Consider the following 21,722-nt stretch of genomic DNA (forward strand, 5'->3'; position numbering starts at 1 on the left):
TCTTTCTTTCTTTCTTTCTTTCTTTCTTTCTTTCTTTCTTTCTTTCTTTCTTTCTTTCTTTCTTTCTTTCCTTCTTTTTCTCTCTTTCTCTCTTTCCTTACCTTCCATCTTAGAATCAATACTATGTATTGGTTCCAAGGTAGAAGAGAGGTAAGAAACAGGCAATGGGGAGAGTTAAGTGATGCATCCAGGGTCACACAGCTAGGAAGTGTGTAAGACCAGATTTGAACCCAGGACTTCTTGACTCTAGGCTTTGCTCTCCAGTTTATCTCTTTCTAGTGATTGCTTAGCATTGTGTTAGCAAACCTACAGCACATGTGCCAGAGGTGGGGGAACTCAGAGCCCTCTCTGTGGGCATGTCTACTGTTGCCCTAGCACAGAATTTGTTATTAGAAAGCCAGATGGATGCAGGGTGGGGCTATTTCCCTTTCCCTCTTCTGAAGTTTGCAGTCTGGACACTCAGGCTCTAAAAGGTTTGCCATCACTTTTTGGTACATATTGACAAACATACTTCAGTATTAATGTTGCCATGTTTTGTCTCTTCCATTGGGCTTTAAAGTTCTGGAAGGTAGGGATCATTTTACTTCCTTCTGCAGTGTTCTGTAGGTTCTGATCATCAAAAATCCTCGGTTTCCTCACCTATTAAATATGAAGTTGGACTAGATCCCTTTCTAGCTCTTAAATCCTATTTTCTAAGGTCTTTTAAAGCTTTGATGTTGAATGTTCCATATCCCATTTACTTAAAATTTTTTTTATCCCATCTACTTTTTAACATTTTTTGAATTTAACTAGTGAGTAGCATAGTCTAGGGAAAGTGGATTGGACCTGAATGAGACCTGAGGTAGAGTCTTGGTTCTGCTGTTTATAATTCAGGTGATCTTGGACTCTCCCTTTCTGAGACTCCTTTTCCTCAGCAGTTTGATGAATATAATTCTTGCTACATTCCACTTCACAGGGTTGGTGACTGCATGTATGGTGCTTAGAAAACTATAAAGTAGGGGGAAGCTGAGTGCTCATCGGATTGAGAGCCAGGCCTAGAGACAGGAGGTCCTAGGTTCAAATCTGGCCTCAGACATTTCCTAGCTGTGTGACACCCTGGGCAAGTCACTTAACCCCCATTGCCTAGCCTTTATCACTCTTCTGCCTTGGAACCAATACACAGTATTGACTCCAAGATGGAAGGTAAGGGTTTAAAAAAAAAAAAAGAACTATAAAGTAGTTCAATGTAAAGCATATATGTATGTCATCTACTAGCAAGAATTTTTAAGTTGGCACTTAATAAATTTACTATATTAATATAGTATTTGCTACTTTATTTTGTGCCTTTTCAGCTGCTTTTGCTACTGTCTTATTTCCTGACAGTTTTTTCATAGCCCCCTCCCCCACCCCCTTTTTTTTGGTCCATTATGCTTGAAATAAAAAGACAAAGGAATTTATTTTCTCATGCTTACAAAAATGTTTTGCAGGTAAGGAGAAAATGGGATTTAATGGTATTGTTTCAACCTGAAACCTTCTCCCCATCTCAATCATTAATGAAATTACATAAATATTCCTTTGTCCCACTTAATTCAACTCAATTCAATATGTATTTATTATGAGATACAGCATAGTGTTGTATAGATAGTAATGGATTTGGAGTCAGAAGACCTAGGTTCAAAATCTAGTTCTACCACTTATTATTTGTATACACTTGGACAAATTATTTAACTTCTCTGGGCCTCAGTTTTCCTATCTGTAAAAGGAGGGGAGTTGGATTTAGATGATGTGTAAGAACTTTTTCAGCTCTAAATCTAAGATTCCCAGTGCCTACTATGTGCATGGCACTGTGCTAGGTGCTTAGAGTAAAAAGACAAATTGAAAGGGAGTTCTTGTCTTCTGTGAGCTTACCTTATACTGAAGGTAAAGCAACATATAACTCAATAAATATATACATTATAATCTGAGGAGGTGGGTGGGAGAGTGCACTAACCATTAGGGTAATAGGGAAAAGCTTCTGTTGAGCCTCAAAGGAAATTAGATTTGAAGAGATAGTAATGAGAAGGCATGCAGTCTAGGCACAAGAGATGACCTGCTTAGAGATCCAGAGGTGGAAGTAGAATGCAAATTCAGTTAAGAGAAATTGTACAAGGAAACAAAGATACTATTAGTAGTGTAATTAGATGAATGCCATAAACTTAAAACATAGTGTCAAATTGAGATGGAAGTGAGGCAACATGCTGTGATGGAAAGCTAAGAGGGCTGAGAATCAGTTAATTTGTCCTTATCACTAACATGGTATAGCTACCAAGTCAAATTGACTTCTCTATGCCTCAGTTTCCCTTATCTGTAAATATTTGGAGCAAGTGATTTAAAAAGTATCTTCTAGGGGCAGCTAAGTATTATTAGATGGAGAGTCAGGCCTGGATTCTGGGGGTCCTGTGTTGAAATCTCGCTTAGCTGTGTGACCCTGAGCAAGTCCCTTAACCCCCATCACCTGGTCCTTACCACTCTTCTGCCTTAGAACCAATAGATTATTGGTTCTAAGGCAGAAGGTAAGAATTTTAAAAAAGAAAGAAAGCAAATGATTGGGTTATGGTTTGACCACGTAGTAGAAAGATCAGTGAACTAAAAACCAGGAGATTTATGTTTCAGTTCTGTCTTTATTATTTAATTTGGGGAAAATCTTGCTTTTCTTGTCTACAAAACTGAAGTGTTTTTACTGGTTACTTTACAGAGTGGTTCTTAGGAAAACATATAAACCTTGAAATTATAGGTAAACAGTGGTAAAACCTTAGAGACAAGAGTTATTGATATTTAAACTGCTGCTTATTTTACTATTAAAACTATCACACTGAGCCAGGCATGATGGGAGTTACCTGTAATCCCTACAACTACTGGGAGCTGAGGCTGGTGGATTGTTTGAGTTTGGGAAATCCAAATTGCATTGGGGCTAAAGCTGTTGAGGCATCTGCACTGAGGCCAGTACCAATATGATGAACTCTCTGAGAGCAGAGATTAAAATTTCTGTACCCATTGGGATTGGGCTAATGAGTGATTGTTGCCTTTTCTATTCAGCCAAGATAAGGAGAGTCATTCTCAACACTCCCTACCCTGCCCAAAACCCAAACAGAAATCCAATTGTGTTCATGGTAGGAAGGTTGCTAGTCATAAGTAGCCATCTTATTTCATGTTTATGTCCATCTGCTGAAACATGTTTTTTCTTAATTGTACTCATTTCTTTTTGCAGTTATTTGCACATAACTTCCCGAAAACCCACAAGGATGAAAAAGTTCAAGGAAGTAAGTATATATTGCTAACTAGTAAGTGCAAAATTGAAATATTATAGAAGTTTAAGCATTAGCATTAAATTCATTGGAATTTTAGAAGCACTGACAAAATTTCAGAATGATGTGTATAATGTATGAGATTCAAATTAGAATTAGTTTTGAAATCTTGGCATACTTTAGTTACTGTGATGATGGGAGTCAATAAAAACTCCCACCTTATCATAGCTACTAGTCTGCTAATATTTATAAAAACTTAACTTTTAAAATTTGATGTTCAAGATACAGAAAGATGGATATCAGGAAAAGTTATGTTAAACTGATGAATAAGGCTACTAATTTTGAATGATAGTAACATAGGATTTATATCTAAAGGGTTCCTAGAGATCATCCAATCCCTTTTACAGGTGTTGAAACTTGTCTGAGGTCACCTCCATGGAAAAATCACTTAAAGCTTAAATTTGGATCATGATTAAGTTCTCCTCATAAGGGAATAGGAAGGTAGGTATTCAGTAAATAATGTAGATCAATCATTTATTTCCTCAATGCAGAGAAGAAATGTTTAAAACATAAAAGGCTTATCAGCTTAGATCAGTGGTAACCAAACTTTTTTGGCCTTCCGCCCCCTTTCCAGAAAAAAATATTACTTAGCCCCCTGGAAATTAATTAAAAAAATTTTTTAATAGCAATTAATAGGAAAGATAAATGCACCTGTGGCCATCACTGCTTTCCTGTATTGCTGTAGCACCCACCAGGGGGCAGTAGCACCCACTTTAGGAATCATTGGCTTAGATTGATAAAGATAGCCTATACTATAGGAATTCATAACTCTTATATTTCCCTGAAAGACTGATGCTTAAAACATGAAATATTTAGAGGGAACATTCAAAGAGCTTTTACCTTTACCTTAGTTCTGTAGCATTCAAACAAATCCCTTCCTCAAAGTTAATCTCTTTTGGCATGCCAGGCTTGGGATCATCCTCCTATTTGTAGACATCTCCTCTGAGAAGTGTTGTAGTAGCTCTATATAACTATTTCCTACAGTGTAGTTGCCACTCACCTCTTAAACTTTTTACCTCCAAAGACTGGAAATGTCTTTCTCAGAATTGCTGTTTAGTCACCTATGTTCGGGGAAAGAAACACAAGACAAAAGGCTCAGCCAGGACCTTGATATAGTGACTCAGACTCACCTACTTTATAGTACATGCTGTAGTGAGCAGCTGCCATGGCTTTTAGGGGGAAATGGAGTTTTTTAAGACACACAGAAAGAGAGGGGACAGCTGGTTGACTCAGTGAATTGAGAGCCAGGCCTAGGGACAGGAGGTCTTAGGTTAAAATCTGACCTCAGACACTTCCTAGCTGTGTGACCCTGGGCAAGTCACTTAACCCCCATTGCCTAGTCCTTACCATTCTTCTGCCAGGGAACCAGCACACAAATACACAGTGTTGATTCTAAGACTGAAGGTAAGGGTTTAAAAAAAAAAGACAGAGAGTGAGAGAGGAGAGTTAGTTCCATTCTTCAAATTCTGGGTAGAAGAAGAATATACCAAGAGAGGAAGTTATTTACAGGCGTTTGAGAAAGTGGCTGGCTTTTTCTGACTCCATGGCTAATCCTCTTTTTAACATAACTTTCCTCTGCAGAAGTCATGGGGGACTAAGGGACTGCTGTATCATTCCAAAACATTAAGCCCTCAGCACTGAGCACATGTGTCCCCGGAAATGGCTAGGAAGGAGCTCAGCTTTTCAAAGCCACTCTCTGATTGCTTAACCCATATTCATTTTGGAACTCCTCTATTTGAAATGAGCAAGGGGAACCTTACTGGGCAGTATACCTTTCTTATGATATTGTCATTACTGATAACATAGTATTTTTGGACTTTTTTTTTTTTTTTGTGGAATTGTCTTCAGTGTTTATAGCATGTTCTTTTATTTTCCTTTTCCTTTTTTTTAATTTTAAAAATTTCATTTAATTAATTTAGAATATTTTTCCATGGTTATAGGATTCATGTTCTATCCTTCCCCTCCTCCAATCCCCTCCCATAGGTGATACACAATGCAACTGGGTTTTATATGTGTCATTGATCAAAGATCTATTCCCATATTATTGATATTTGCGCTAGGGTGCTCATTTTGAATCAATATCCCTAAATATCACCATCCTCCCATGTGATCAGGCAGTTATTTTTCTTCTGTGTTTCTACTCCCACAGTTCTTTCTCTGACTGTGGATAGCATTCTTTCTCATAGGTCCCTCATAGTTGTCCTGGATCATCGCATTGTTGCTAGTACAAAAGTCCATTGCATTTGATTTTACCACAGTGTATCGGTCTCTGTGTACAATGTTCTCCTTTCACTCTGCATCATTTCCTAGAAGTCATTCCAGTTCACATGGAATTCCTCCAGTTCATTATTCCTTTGAACACAATAGTATTACATCACTAACAGATACCACATTTGTTCAGCCATTCCCCAATTGAAGGGCATACCTTCGTTTCTCAGTTTTTTAGCACATTCTTTTGAATATCTTCATTATTGACTTCAATCTTCAAATCTTTTGAAGGTAGATTTGAGTTTTAGAATCTGTTAAAAGTCATTCTTGCAGTGGCAGTTTAAGTGGCTCAGTGGATAGAGAGCCAAACTTGGATATAGGAGGTGCTGGGTTCAAATGTGGCCTCAGACACTTCCTACCTGTGTGACCCTGGGCAAGTCACTTAACCACCATTGCCTAGGCTTTACCACTCTTCTGTCTTAGAACCAGTACTCAGTATTGATTCCAAGATGGAAGGTAAGGGTTTAAAAAAATAAAAATAAAAATAAACAGAAATTAGTTCTGAGTTGAGTGGGGCCCAGTTCAACCTTGTTGGGGAGCAGATGCTTTAAGAGCAGAAGTGAGATGACATTCCTAGAATTTTCCAGGCAGGGGTTTCTCTTTTAGTGTAAGAGATGGCCAGAGAAGGGAATATTGAAAATTAATATTGATCATAAAATGATACAGCGTTAAAATTAATTTCTTCAGGAAAAACACATTTCTGTGGCTAGATCAACATTTCTAGGGGAATGGGAACTTTCCTGGATGCTTTGGCTACTAATGCAAGCTTATTTTAAGCTATTCTGACTAGGGTAGAGGAATACTCTGGATTGGGGGAGGGTGAGGGAGGGAAGAGAATAAGCATTTCTATAGCACCTACTGTTGCTAGGCACACTGCTAAGCACTTTTACAAAAATTATCTTATTTAATAGGATGGAAGAAAAAAGAATTTCTGCCAATTTGAGCTATTCAAAAGTAGAATGGACTGGCTCAGGGAGCAATGGGTTCCTTCTCTCAGGAGGTTTTGAAGAAAAGGGTGAATGATGTCAATGAATATTGTAGAGCCAGATTCTTGTTTAGTAAGGATTAGATTAGAGGGACTCTGAGGTTTCTTCCACATTTCAGGTTCTGTCATCCTGTGATGAATGCCAATTCCTGCTAATGTACAGTTCTTCAATATTTGTAAGTTCCTTGAGTTTATAAACTACTTTCTGAGTACAATCCACTACAGCTTTGCCTTGAGTGGTCTGAAAGAATTCATCTTCAAAATAAATGCTTCTGGCAAAGAAAGAAAAAATATTTTACAATATAGTGGGAAGTGTTTTATGTGGAAGTAAGAGGTTATATACTAGTGGTGTAATTAGTAATGTAATAGATAGTAGGGTGGTTGAGTTAAGGAGGTAATTAATTACTTTTATTTGGAATTGCACCAAAGTTTGGTTCCTAAGACCAATAGATGACTACTATCCTTTAAAAGTAAGAAAGTCATGCTGTTGGGTTTCTAAGATCACCTTTCACAGCCCTTTGCCCTTGTAGTGTGAATACAGTAGTTAATTCTTAGGACTTTACAAAAAGGAGGTAGTGAGGGGCAGCTGGGTAGCTCAGTGGATTGAGAGCCAGGCCTAGAGATAGGAGGTCCTAGGTTCAAATCTGGCCTCAGACACTTCCCAGCTGTGTGACCCTGGGCAAGTCACTTGACCCCCATTGCCTACCCTTACCACTCTTCCACCTAGGAGCCAATACACAGTATTGACTCCAAGACAGAAGGTAAGAGTTTAAAAAAAAAAAAAAAAAAGGGAGGTGGTGTGCTCCAGTGGACAGAATACCAGATCTGGAGTCAGAGAATCTGGATTTTCCCTTCTTTCACTGCTTGTGTGACCTAGTCAATCTAACCCCTGAGCCTTTCATTTATTTAAAAAAAATGAGTGTTTTGAACTGAATGGTCTTTAAGCAATCCCTTCTAATTTCAAATCAATTATCCTATGATCCTTATCTATTGATGGACCCTGAATCTGTGTGCTTGAGTTTTAATAACAAAATAAATTTAATTGTTATTAACCATAGCATCATAGATCTAAGTGACTTCAGAAGCCATTTAGTCCAACATGTTCATATTGTAGAAAACCAAAACCTAAGGCAGTTAAATGACCAGTCCAAGGTCATACAAGTAGTAAATGCCAGAGGGAGAATTATTCTATACCCTAGAACTTTATTGAAAATATTCTGCTAAAAGTAGGACCTCCTAGAACTCTATGTGCTTTGTTACTAGAAAACCCAGAAAGAGCTCATTACTGATATGTTCTCTTGAGCTGGATTCCAATAACAGGCTGTATTTCAATAACTGACTGTATTTCTTAACTGTTTTTCTTATAAGAACCTAATGAGGTAAGGAGCACATTATTGTCCTAATTTTGCTGAGCCTCAGAGAGATTAAAAAAAAACACCAAAAAAAAAAAACAAAAACCAAACAACTTTGTCCATTAGCAAGAAAGCTAGTGTCAGAAGTGGTCTTCCATTTCACTGGGATTTCATTCCAATGATTATATGACCGGTACTGGGCTACGTGTTTTATAAATATTATCTCATTTGGTCCTCACAACAAATTTGGGAATGTAGGTGCTATTATTATCTCAATTTACAGTTGAGAAAACAGGCTAAATGACTTGGCTACCATCACACAGTAGGACATGTCTGAGGCTGGGTTTGAATTTAGGTCTTTCTGACTCCAGGGCTAATCCTTTATCCATAGGCCACCTAGCTACCACCAACCTGCTAATCAATCATTTATTAAGCATCTACCATATTTGAAATCCTGTGCTAGGTGCTGTAGACATCCTGAGACTAAAGTGAAATAGTCCCTGTCCGCTTAGAGAAGTTTGTATTTTAGCAACCAGTGAATGTTTCCCAATTTGAATTTAAATGGAGAAAAAGTTAGGTGATCTAAACACAGTGGGCTGTTAACCTTTTGCTAAAACCAAACAATGAACATCCAAGGGTTTTGTTGAAAGGAGAAGTTTCCACACACTTCAGGAAACATAGTAGGAATGCGAATCATTTGGTTGCATTGATTTTCTGTTTGTGCAAAAATGTATTAGGACAAAAATTGAAGATAAAGCTCCAGAGACCTTGACTGAGTATAGAAATTCACTTACAATTAATTAGAAAGCTATTTTATACACTTAATGAAGCCCAAAGACATGATTTGTAAAATATCCTAGTGTAATAAATTTGCAATCACATTTCATTTAATTGGGGACTAGAGTGGGTGGATAGAGGAAGACTAGGTAAACACCCCTGGGGCCTTGGCGTATTGCTGGCTTTTCACATTTGTTTTAATGAGAAAAGTCTCATTTGAACTCAAGAGGCTTCCTGTAGTTCAGTAGGCTCCAGTCTATCATCTGTAAAGGTTTTGTTTAGGCCAGAGATCCTGGCTAGTCCCTTCACTAACATGTCTAGGAACCCATGAATTAAAATTCTTTTCCATAAATTGAGTGAGACAGCTCTTCTAATATATCTGAGTCAGGGTCCATTCTCAATCGGTCTCCCTCCAAGGGGGCTGAGTGTAGAGTGCCCCTCCCTTGCTGGGCATAACAAGAAGCTGTATAAATGGAGATTTTGAACCTTGGACTTCATCCCCCATAAGTCCCTTGGTATTTCCCAAAATTCCCTTTAATCTCTTCTGCCCCTCCACGTTTGCCTGGTCGCGTTATTGTTTTATAAGTTCTGTAGCTCCTCCCTTGCTCTCTCTCCTTCCCGAGCGTGGCTGAAGTGAGTTAGCACACCTTTTCACTCTAGTTTTTTTATGTTAGTTTATTATTAATAAAACTTTATAAAATATAATATTTAGTTGTTGAATATTAATTTTAATCTCTACAAAGCACAAAGAGTGGAAACTGCCTCCAGTTTTAGCAGAGGATATTTATGTGCATGAAATGTGGCAGAGGCTCTATTTGAATGGGTTCCTCTTCTCTCTGGTAATGGGGTAGCTCTCCATGTCCAGACATTTACTTCTCCTAATTCTGTCCAGTTTTTGTCCATGTCTTTCTACAAAACCTCCATAGAAGATTTGCTTGATGTTCTGGAGACCTTCTTTGGCTACCAGCGAAGTCACGATGGAGGGCTTGCTTTACTTACCCTTGTTCTTGCTTTTGTGCCTGTCACCTTTGATTCAGAAGTGTTATGAGCAATAGGTGGCAGCTGTGAAGGAAACGTTTATTATAAACTAAGTATTGTGAGAGATATAAAGTTTACCTAAAATATAGCCCTTAATTCCTGGAGCCTACTGTCTAGAAGTGAGATGAGATATTAACAGATATAAACCAACTTGGAATTATTTAAGAAAAGTCACTAACCTATAGTTAACTGTATTTGACCCAGTTACCCCATCACTAGGCATATGACCTCAATAACAATAATAATAATAATAATAGCACTTATAATAAAATAGCATTGATAGAATAGCATTAATAATAATGGTATTACTATAATTATAGCATAATAGCATTTGTATAAGGTTTTAGGGTTTGCAAAATACTTTTATAAATATCATCTTATTTTACCTTCATCATGTGAGTAGGTCTATTATTATTCCTATTTCACAGATGAGGAAACTGAGGCAGATGAAAGTGACTTGCCCAGGGTTACATGACTAATAAAATGATTAAGGCTGGATCTAAACCCAAGTCTTTTAGACTCAGTTCCAGCATTCCTATTCACTGTGCCACCTTGTTATTTGGGGGCAGCACTTTTTGTGATAACATGAAACTGGAAACAAAGAGGATGACTTTTAATTGGGTAATGGCAGAACTAATTTTGGAATATGAAGATAATTGAATATTGCAGCATAATAAAAAATGAGGAATATGAGAAATTCATAGAACATAGGAATATTTATATGAACTAACATAATAGTGTAGAGGTGGGAGAAAAAATATATTTCTGTTAATTTAAAAAAAAACCCTTAAAATGAGAAGATGGGAGGGAGTACTCCAAATGTAGAATGTTGCATGAATTTTCATACAAAGTCACTATATTGTTGGTTTTTTAAAATTGTTTTATTTTGTAACCAGAGAGCTCACATAGAGTGAAGGTAATAGGGAAATGTTTGAAATGTAAAAAAAACCACATCAATAAAACTTAAGAAATAAAAAAAAAGGAACAAATGCAGAGAAAAACAAATAGAACCAGTAAAATATATAATAACTGCAATAATACAACTGAAAACAACTCTAGAAGACAGTTGAACTCAGATTAAATGCAAAGACAAATCTTGGCCTTGGAGAACAAATGATTTAAAAAGCTTTCAGAATAAAGATGGGCAACTAGAGGTGTGAAAGGTTGTCTGAGATATTTGATGTCGTCTCTTTTGGTTGGTTCGATTTAAGCATTTTCTTTGTTAGAAGGGAGGAGGCAGAGGTCATTGTGGGGAGTATATTAGGAAATGACCATGATATAAACAACACAGGGCATTAAACTGACAGAAGAGAAAATAAGATCATTGTGGGTCCTTAGTATAATAGAAAATGGAGGAAGGCCCTGAAATATGGGACAATTCTTGCATATATGGTAGATTTGTCAGCCTTGCTTTGGTCAAAATAAGTCTCCAAATCTTTGAAAATCTAGGACTAAAATGTTCCAGTTCTTTCCTACTAGTTGATTGATGAATTCAAGAGAGGACTGGCTTTATACTCTGGACTTGCCAGGATAGCCAGAAGGCCCCTATAAATCTCTCCCAGCAGCTTGTTCCTACTGATGGTCTCTCTACCTGGCTGCCCTCTGACAAGCTGATTCAGCATTTGTGGAAGCATTAAAAATGTCAGTTCCAAGCTATAAATTCCGTTTTTCCCCCCTTTTTGCAGTGGAAGGTGCCTTTATAATGTGAGATGTAGGACTTAGGGGAATTATTCTTTGACATGCATGGGTACCACACAGCTGAATTTCAGCCTCATCCAGAAATTTGGACCTCTTTTGAAACTTGCTATATGGCAGGAGTTTTTAATCTGGGTTCCACAAATAACCATGGGGTTTACAGATAGATTTCAAAGGAGTCTGTGAAGTTAGATGGGAAAAAAATATTACCTATTTATTTTCACTGATCTCCAATGGAAATTTAGCATTTCAGTTATGAATGTGGGCAAGAAAGTATTCTGAGAAAGGGGGCTGAAGATTTCAGGAGTCCATTAGGAATGTATAAGACACAACAAAGATTAATAATTCTTCTATAGGATGCTCAGCAATTCTGAGAGACAGATCTCATTCCAATCATGTTAGATTGAGTTTGGGAGACCTGGCTTTGATTTTTTTTTTTTTTGTTGTTGTTGTCTCCAACACTTAATAATTATGCATCTAATTTCCCTCCCCTAAACCTCAAGCTGCCATCAAGTCTCATCTCAATATCCAGGTTCCCTAAGGAAGTGTTCCTTAATATAACATGATCTCTCTAGAGGGAACTTGAAGCTTCAAACTTTTGTATCTCCTTCTTTACCTCTTTTTTCTTTTTTTTAATTAATTAATTTATTTAGAATATTTTTCCATGATTCCATGATTCATGTTATTTCCCTCCGCTCTTTATTCTCCCCTCCCGTAGCTGACAAGCAGTTCCACTGGGTTTTACATGTATCATTGTTCAAAACCTATATTTCCATATTATTCTTATTTGTAATAGAGTAATATTTTAATGCCAAAACCCCAATCATATCCCTATTGAACTACATGATCGATCATATGTTTTTCTTCTGCATTTCTGCTCCCAAAGTTCTTTCTCTAGATGTGGATAGCGTTCTTTCTCCCAAGTTCCTCTGGGTTGTTCTGGATCATTGCATTGCTGCTAGTAGAAAAATCTATTACTTTTGATTGCCTCACCTCTTTCAATAAAAATGTATTAGTCCTCTGCTTCATTCCATCTGGGTGTGGGTGTGGTGCTAGAGGACCTGGCTTCAAAGGATGGCTCTTCTGCTGATTGGCTTTAACTTTTAGTAAGTTTCATAGTGTCTCTCATTTTTTCCTCCTACATAATGAGAGGACCTCTAAAGATCCTTCTAGTTCAGAGTTCTATGATGAAGTAATTTATATTGCTGTATTGATGGGAGAGGCCTAATCTTTCTTTTATCACCAAGATAAATACATTTCCATTTTTTAGGGGCCTTCTGGAGATGAAGTAGGTAGAATGACCAAATTTCAGACTTGGAAGAGACCTTATATGGAATGTATTGTCCAGTTCCTTCATTTTATGGATGAACGAATAAAGACTCAGAAGAGGGCAAGTGACTTCTCTAGGGTCACAAAACAAATTAATAACAGGGATAGGATTGAAACCCAAGCTTCGGCTCAAATTTCTGTGTTTTCTGGTAGATATGAAATAGTGGGGAAAACATAGAATAAAGAGTCACAGTTTCTTCCCCCCCCACTTTTTTTTTTTGTGTGGATAAATCCTATTATTTGCTATTTTCAGGGCTCCTGATTAGGAAACTACCTTTCCCTATGCAGATCAGAAACTGTTTTGCAACTTATTAAAAAATTGTGGGACAACTAGGTGGTTCAGTAGATAGCCAGGTCTGGAGATAAGTTTTGGGTTCAAATGTGACCTTGGACATTTCCTAGCTGTGTGGCTTTAACCCTAACTACCTAGCCTTTATTGCTCTTCTACACATGGAAACTGACACTTAGTATTAGACAGAAGATAATAAAGGCTTTTAAAAAAAAAGAAAAATTTCCCAAGCCATCTTCCAAGGATGAAACAGAATCAGAGGTACAAAGTGAACAGGTCATCCTGACTGCAAGGTAAACCTCTTTTCCTTACTTTATAATACTGTCTACTTTTCTTTTGATATTCTTCTGTGATACTGTCTTTTCATGGCCTCCTAGATTTTAGAGGTAGAAAGGATTTTAAAGGGTTTCATGGTCCAGGCAATGCCATCCCTTTGCTGATGAGGAAATGGAGGCATAAGTTAACTCTTAACTCTCATCATTTATTAGTTGGAAATGGAGCCAGAGAACCTGGGTTTGATCTTAGAAATATTATTTAAGTACTCTGAATCTCAGCTCCTTTATTGTTAATGTGGGAATAATACTTGCAGTGGGCTATGCAACGGAATTATTGTGATACCTTTTAAGTGTCTGAGGTGGAGCTCCAACTCAAGTTGACCCCAAGACTAGCAATCTATTCACAGCCACAGAGTTACCCTTTGGTTATATCTATCTATCTATCTATCTATCTATCTATCTATCTATCTATCTATCTATCTATAGATATAGATATATATATATTCCTGTTTCTTTCATTCTATTATGAGTTTCCTTTTCAGTATTTGATATTGCTGATAATACTAGATGCCACTTTTATAATATAGGTGCCCTATACAAGTTAGATCTTTCAGGCATGATTATATTTTAATTAAAAACTTACTCTCTTTTTTAATAAGTTAAGTCACTGAATAACACCTCAAAATATTGTGCTGTCAAGAAATGTGTGACTTACAGTGTAGTAGAGGAACATTAGACTGGATGTCAGCAGATCTATTTCTTGTTCTGGCTTTTGTAGAATAAAATGGTGGATCTTGGGCAGGTTACTTTTTAGGATTTTATTTTTTTCACCTGTAAAATTCCAGGGCTAGACTATGCTTAATGGCCCTTTCTTGCTTTAATGTTCTCTAAGGTTACTTCCAGCACTGACATTCCATGTTCCAAGGGTCCTTTCTGCACTGATCTTTAATAAAAAAAATCATACCTTTGTCTTAGAATGGATGGATTCTATGGCAGAATGATAAGTACTAGACAATTGGAATTAATTGGACTAGCCAAGGATCATACATGTAGGAAGTATCTGAGGTCAGATTTGAACCCAGGCCCTCTTGACTCCAGGCCTGGATTTCTATCTATTGTGCTCCCTAGCTGCCCCTGATGTTCTTTTTAAAAACATTTTCCCCCCTTTAATTCTGAGGTTCTATCTTCTAAGGACCCTTACAGCTCTGACAATCTATAGTCTAAGTTCCCTTTTATCTCTGACTTTCTAAGGTTTATTATTTATTTTTATTTAAGAGATTGCCTTTAGTTGAAAAAGAAAGCAAAGAAAAGATGTCTAGAGGGACAGAAAAGCTTAAATCAAAAGTGACATTGTCATTTAAAAACTATCTGAAGGTGGCCTAAAATGTCTTCAGATTTATAGTTTAAGTCAGAGAGAAAACAACTGATATAAAAGCAATTGGTTTCTATGTTCTTCAGGGAATATAGCGTTATAGGAGTAGAAGACTTGGGTTCTATGCCTAGTTTTGTTACCAGATGGCTGGGTGCCCTTGGTTTCTCTGAGCCTCAGTGTTTTCAGTCTATAAAATAAGGCAGTTGGTCTAGGAATTCTTACAAATTTCAAATTCGTTGATGTTATATTAATTGATTAAAAATCTGGGAACATTTTGGAAGGGATGTAACCCTCGAGGAATCCTTGCTCCCATCTTCTACCATGATGTGGAACCTAGTTTACCAATCCCAATGCCATGTTTGGGCCCTAGAGATTTTCAGTGGCCACACAGGTAAAGAGTAAAAGGAGCCAGAATTTGAACCTAGCTCTTTTGATTCCAAGACTGTTCCCCCTCCCCACCAATATGCCACCAATAGCATGAAGCTTAAATGAAATTGGAATTCTCAAACATAATATAATTAATTCCTAAATAACTTCTAAGTTTCCTAAATTCCTACACTAGTTTTCTCCTAGCCTTTATATATACCCTGTTCTGATAGATCAGAGTATCAACTGTGCCCTTGGAATTGCCAGGCAAAGTTGTTTTCCATACATTCTATTTGGAATGTCATCTATGTGTTCCCTAGCCTCAAGGTGAACTGAAATTTACTTTTTCATAGCTTCCACGAGTGACTCTTAGTTCTTTCTTTTGAGTCTAGGCAGAACAAGTGTTAATATCTCATGCAGATGACAAACCTTTCAAATATATGAAGACAAAAATCACGGCTTTAAGTTTATTCTTATTAAATGTCATCATAATAGATTCATCTCATTATCCTAGACTATGAAGGCCTTTTTGGACTCCCAATTCTGTCATCTACTGTTAGCTGATTTTTCTAGCCTCAAAGTATGAGCAAATTTGATATGCATATTACTTAGGTTTTTAACCAAATCATCGACAAAAATATCAAGCAAGGCAGGAGCAAGGACAGGGAGAATACTTCTAGCTTCCTCTATAAAGATCTTCTCCATAGTGACACTGATTCATCAATTACCATTTTTTGGGACTTGTTATTTGGGCAGTTAAAAAGTCACCTAATTACTTTTTTTAACCCACACTTCTCCATCTTGCCAACAAGAATAGCATGAGATGATAATTTGTTAAATGTTTTACTGAAAATCTGAGTGTATTTTGTCAGTGTACTATACCGATGTACAAGTCTAGCAATTCTGCCATAAAAGGAAGTGAGGTTACCCTACCTAGTATGATTTGTTCTTAATGAACCAATTCATGCTTCTTTCACTTTCTGACTATTCATTAAGAATCTTCTCTGAAAATATGTTGGAAATATGAGTTGAAGTTGATCAAACTCACTGGCTTATTGTGTGGAAACATCCCTATTTTGAAGAATGGAACAATGCTCGCTTATTTCCAGTCTTGCATAACATTACCTATTCTCTATGGCTTTACTTATTTATTTATAAAAATAGTCAATAAACCTTTAAAAAAATTTGGAGTTCCAAATTCTATCCTCCTTCTCTATTTCCTCTACCTCCCTGAAATGATAAGCAATCTGGTTTACATTTTTACATTTGCAATCATGCGACATATTGACTGAAGAAAGAAAATGAAAACATAGTATATTTCAGTCTGCATTCAGATTCCATCAGTTCTTTGGAGGCAGATGGCTTTTTCCATCATGAATCATTGGGTATTTTCTTAGATCATTGTATTGCTAATAGTTGTCATTCATAGTTGTTCATCTTACAATATTGCTGTTATTGTGTACAATGTTGTCCAGGTTTTGTTCACTTTACTCTGCATCAGTTCATATAAGTTTTTCCAGGCTTTTAAAAAATTCTCCTGCTTGGCATTTCTTAATAGCCAAATAGTATTCCATTATAGTCATGTGCCACAACTTGTTCATCCATTCCCAACTGATTAGCATGCTCTCACTTTTTAATTCTTTGTCACCCCCAAAAAAGGGCTACTATAAATAATTTTGTATCAACAAGTTTCCCTCCCACCCTTCAAAAAATCTGTTTGGAATATAGACCTAAATGGTATTGCTGGATCAAAAAATATGCACAGTTTTACCTGGCTTTATTTTTAAATAATTTTAATTAATAATTTTTCATATCTGCTTCCTGACTTTATGAATGAGCCATTTTTTAAAAGGAGAGAAAAAAGGAAGCAAGTCAGGAAAACTGCCCAACATATTATTGGAGTCTGACAGGGAATGAAATATTTCCTACTCATAGTTCTTCACCATTCCAATGAAAGGAGCAAGGTGCATTTTTCTCATCTCTTTTTTAGGGTGAGTGAATGCAAACTTTGGTTTTAAAATTTTTGTTCTTTCCATTTACACTGGTTAAGTGATTGTTTTCTGATTACTTTAGTCAACATTTGCTTGTATGTTTGCATAAGGCATTGCACTTCTCTGAAACCTTCATATTCATCATTTTAATGGTAATTTTCAAAACATTCACTCTCTGACAGGCAGTTCATCTGAATCTGATTGCTTGAACATTTATTTCCCCTATTTATCCTATTTTTCTTTTTGAGTACTTTTTTCTATCACTCAGTCTGAAGATCATTCTTCTTTGTGGAGAACATAGAAATTAAGTAGGATGTCAATAATTGTGAATTATATTTTCACTTATTGCCTTTCCATCCATTTCTAAGCATCAGTATTTGCATGCAGCATGATAAAGGGAATGTAAACACTTTGCCACATTGCTTCTTGAATCCAAGCCTTCTGTGCAAAGACAATGGGATTCTAAACTTTCTAGGTGTCATGATTTTGGATCTAGTCTTCTAGCAGGGAAAGGAAATTTCCATGGCAGAATGAACTTTGCAAATTGCCTTATAAGTAACCCCATATTCAAAAGTTCCTGGGTTCGAGAATTTCAGGCGTGGATCTTCTAGAGACAGATTTTCTTATACATCCTCTTGCTTAGAGAAAGAAGACAGTCTTATGTATCTTCTCCATTTCAGTCTTTGGAAGGTCAGCATCCTACTTGGAGTCCCAAACCACTGAAGTTTGAATCAGAAGCTGTAGATGGAGTGAGAGGCTATGGTCCAGCAAAATCCAAAGGAATCTGGTTAAATAGTGCCAGACAGAGACTGAGACCCATGTCATTGAGAACCTTGCTAAGGACATTGGCAACTCTGTAACCCTGCAGGATCAGAGGCATGAATTGCACCTTTTCAAACATTTTTTGGCTAAATTTATTCCTTATTTCTGTGACATTTGTGTATATCCACAATTCCCTGGTGATACTTGAATAGATTTCTATAAAGCTGTACTCTTGGTTTATAAGGAAGATTATTTTTTGTTATTGTTCTTATAATTCTAATTCAGTAAATGCCATTGCTTTGAGCTAATTGTGTCATCTGGCTGACTATTGGACCATAAACACATCACTGGGGGCTCAGAAGCTAGTTTAATGAGGGGAGACCCATGGAATGCCTTGAACCTGCTATATTTATTCCCTGGGACAACCATTCTGAAAGTGTGAGTTGAAGATTTTCTAGAGGGGCCACTACAGTAAGAAAAAAAATAGCAGTGTTATTTCCCCCATAAATGTAGCATAAATTTTCCCCTTAAATAAATATAACATCAATTGTAAAGAATGGATGGAAAGGCACCCACATTAATTATAATAAAAATAGTTCTTAACATTTATATAGTGCTTATAGTGCTTGGCATGGAGTTAATTTGAACTCATGACAATCCTGTAAGTGCAATTATTTTATGATGGTGTAACTGAGGCAAACAGGTTAAGTGACAGAGCTTGTGAGTGTTTGAAGGTGGATTTGAACTTAGGTCTCCTGGACTCCAGGTCTGGCACTATATCCACTATGCCACTTAGCTACCTTCACAGATAGAAAACATGATTGGCCAGGGCACTTGGGCAGAGGAGAAACTTCTACTTCTAGTATGTCAGTGCTGCTTGTCTTCTGGTGGACCTGCTTCCTGCTAGACTTGCATAGCACAGTTACTGCTGGGTATGTATTCTCTGCTGGACCTGTGGATGTGGCTGTAGCCTCTTTGGGCAAAGCCCATTGTTCCTGTTTTTTAGCAGCTGCACAACATTGTTCTTCTGGTCCTGTAAACTCCATATAGACATGAATCTACTGGGTTTAAGTTTATGGAGCTTCTTTCCGTGTCTAGATTCTGGTTTTAGCTGGAGTCCTTAGCTCTGGTGCTGTCTTTTTTTATATAAGAGAAGAGTGGGCTCTGTCCAATATTTTTTTGGACATAATTCTTTTATTAAAGCAGGAAATTCACCTACCATATTTATCATTAGGATAGGAGGAAAATCTATTAGCTATTTTTTCCTTTCACAAAGGGCTATTTTTCAAGTTGTTGGCAATAATGAACATTTCCTTTCCAAAAGGACATTCATTGTTCCAGAAACTAAATTCTCTGAAACATAGAATTACTAACTAGTGACAACAGGCTTTAATCTATTTGTTTTTAAAAAAAGTTTTAAAATTTTGACTTTCTTCTCTTCAAGAATAAGGTCTTTGTTAGAAGCCTCATTCTGATTTAGGGTTAAAACTTCCTGTTTTACCTCTGTGAATAATTACTTCAAGGAGATACTATTTAATCTGCCCACTGCCTGCCAACACCTTCCTTAGTTGATGGCTCTTCCAAAAATCTCTGCAGAGCTATGTCTGACTGCAACATGGAATTCCACCCCGCCATTTTCCACCTTGCCCTGACCTATTGCGTTTTTTTAGGAGACCTGTATACCTGCTATAAAAATGAATCTGAGCTATCACAAACTTTAAGCTCTGAGGACAAAGTATCATTGTCTTCCTCTTATTTAGGCTCATTCTTGCCTTTAATATGTGGTTTTTTTTGTCCCACATAAGCTGCCCTACCATAATAATAGCATCTAGTCTCATATGATTATTATGAAGCTCATGTGAGGATATATATGTGTGTATATATGCATGTGTGTGTGTGTGTTTTTTATTTTATTTTAAACCCTTAACTTCTGTGTATTGGCTCCTAGTTAGAAGAGTGGTAAGAGCTAGGCAATGGGGGTCAAGTGACTTGCCCAGGGTCATGACAGCTAGGAAGTGTCTGAGGTCAGATTTGAACCCAGGTCTTCCATACTCCAGATCTAGCACTATATCTACTGAGCCCCCTAGCTGCCTCCCTACTCTTTTCTAAAAATGAAGAAATTGAAGCTCATTGAAATTAAGTGGCTTCATTAAGGCATGTAGCAGAATCTGAAGCTTAGTTTTTTGATCCTGGTAAACTGACAGAGGTCAAAAAGTGTAAGTAAAGTTGTCATTTGTTGTCATTTTTTGGGGGGTGTGTGAGTGTGAATGGAGTATGGGAAAAATATGGAGTTTGGTATGTTCACTGAGGATCCCCCAACCTTTGGTTTTTAAATGGAGAGATGAGGCTAAAAGGGCAGTTTGAGAGCACTCTATATGTCTGGGACTGCAGTGAAAGTGCCACTATTACTGATTCAGCCCTGACTTAGTAATCACCCCTGGTTATTAGAGCAAGAGGCCTGGAGCCTCTTGTATCACTCAGTCTCATGGTGAAGACCAACGACATAAGTCCTTTGCTTTGACAAGTGTGAAATGAAACTGTTATCTCCATCAGGAAGTGGTTTGAAAAGTGTGTTGTCTTGGTATTTCTTAGTAGCTTGCTGTAAAGGGAATTTGAGCAAAAACAACAGTAGAAGAATCCTATGTCTAATTACTGGAGGTATTAATTACACAGATGACTTTGAGGTTAATGAATCATTAGCACATCAAAAGAGCAATTAGTTCATGGTTTCCATATTTTTGGGCAATCAGGCAGAAAGATGTTTCTTAATGTTTCGGTACCTGAATCAGATCAAAAAGAATATAGGTACCACAATTCTGACTTTTAAGCCAAGCCTGTGAAAATTCAAAGGGCATTAATTTTCACTGTATGAGCAGATTTTATATTTACTGTGGTACTAGTGTCATTGTATATATATTTGAGATTCAAGATTGGGTCATAGGTATCATAGAAAAAGCATTGGTTTTGGATTCTGGAGACTTATACTAGAATTCTAACTTTACTACCATTTCCCTGTGAAGTGTAGGGTACCTCAGATAACAAGTCCAGACACCACCCAGGAGTTCAATTTATGGAACCAATAATTATTTATTAATCTGTTGATTAATAAATGTACCTAGCTGGCCAGGACGACATTCCTAGTGAAGGCTGCCCCGAACTGAAATTAAAATGCAGTTTTTATAGGGTTCAAGATACAAAGAAAATGTTCATAAATGATACATAACCTTGGGGAACCAGCAGCAACCCTTATTGTCTGTCTGGAAGCTATTTTTGGTCAGTAGCACGGGCTTCGGGACTTCCCCAGTATATTTTCTTATCCTGGGCTGTGAAGTAGTAAAGAGGAGTCACTTTCTCATGGATCTTGACTGAGCCAACCTTCACAGAAAAAGCTCATTTCTGATTTTTACTCTTCCCCAGGGAAAGACAGGTTTTGTGGACAATGACTTAGTTTACCTCACTTCACCTCTCTTGTTATCTTGGGTTAGTCACATTCCTCCTTGTGGCCTCAGTCTCTTTATTTATGAAGAAGTTTGGTCTTGGTAGCTTATCGAGGTCTTTTCCAGGCCTTAGTTCTTGTTATGATCCTTAGTTGCTTTCCCTTTTTGGACCTCAGTTTCCTCATCTGTGAAATGAAGTAGTTGGGTTAGATGACATCTAAGTCCTCTGAGTGATCCTTCCTAAAGGATGCTGTTACTGTCCCATTTATCAGAGTATTCCCTTCAAGTAATTTTTTTCTTACTGGTAATGGTGATGGCTATTTGTTCTTCATTTGTAGTGTCTGCCCAGTGACTGACTAATGGCTCCTGAAACATCAGAGGGCTTTCTGATACAAATTGTGCCAGTTTCAGGATACTTCAAAGGCCTAATCTTCCCTTTTAGAGGTATTATGGCTCACCCTGG

The 21,722-nt window shown here is 37.1% G+C and overlaps 2 protein-coding genes across 2 annotated transcripts in view; both read left to right on the top strand.

The window, feature by feature from the left end:
* The window catches only part of ALLC (allantoicase), a 98,932-nt gene extending 89,179 nt beyond the window's left edge, over positions 1-9,753 (top strand). Inside the window, 1 exon segment of the mRNA XM_044659565.1 lies at positions 9,632-9,753. Within this exon segment, the coding sequence (XP_044515500.1) occupies positions 9,632-9,753 (122 nt within the window).
* An 8,933-nt stretch (positions 9,754-18,686) lies between these two features.
* The window catches only part of DCDC2C (doublecortin domain containing 2C), a 133,035-nt gene continuing 129,999 nt past the window's right edge, over positions 18,687-21,722 (top strand). The window contains exon 1 of the mRNA XM_044659566.1: positions 18,687-18,788. Within this exon, the coding sequence (XP_044515501.1) occupies positions 18,687-18,788 (102 nt within the window). The remainder of the gene's footprint in view (positions 18,789-21,722) is intronic.

The sequence above is a fragment of the Gracilinanus agilis genome, chromosome 2, assembly GCF_016433145.1.
Source record: "Gracilinanus agilis isolate LMUSP501 chromosome 2, AgileGrace, whole genome shotgun sequence".
In the NCBI taxonomy this organism is placed as follows: Eukaryota; Metazoa; Chordata; class Mammalia; order Didelphimorphia; family Didelphidae; genus Gracilinanus; species Gracilinanus agilis.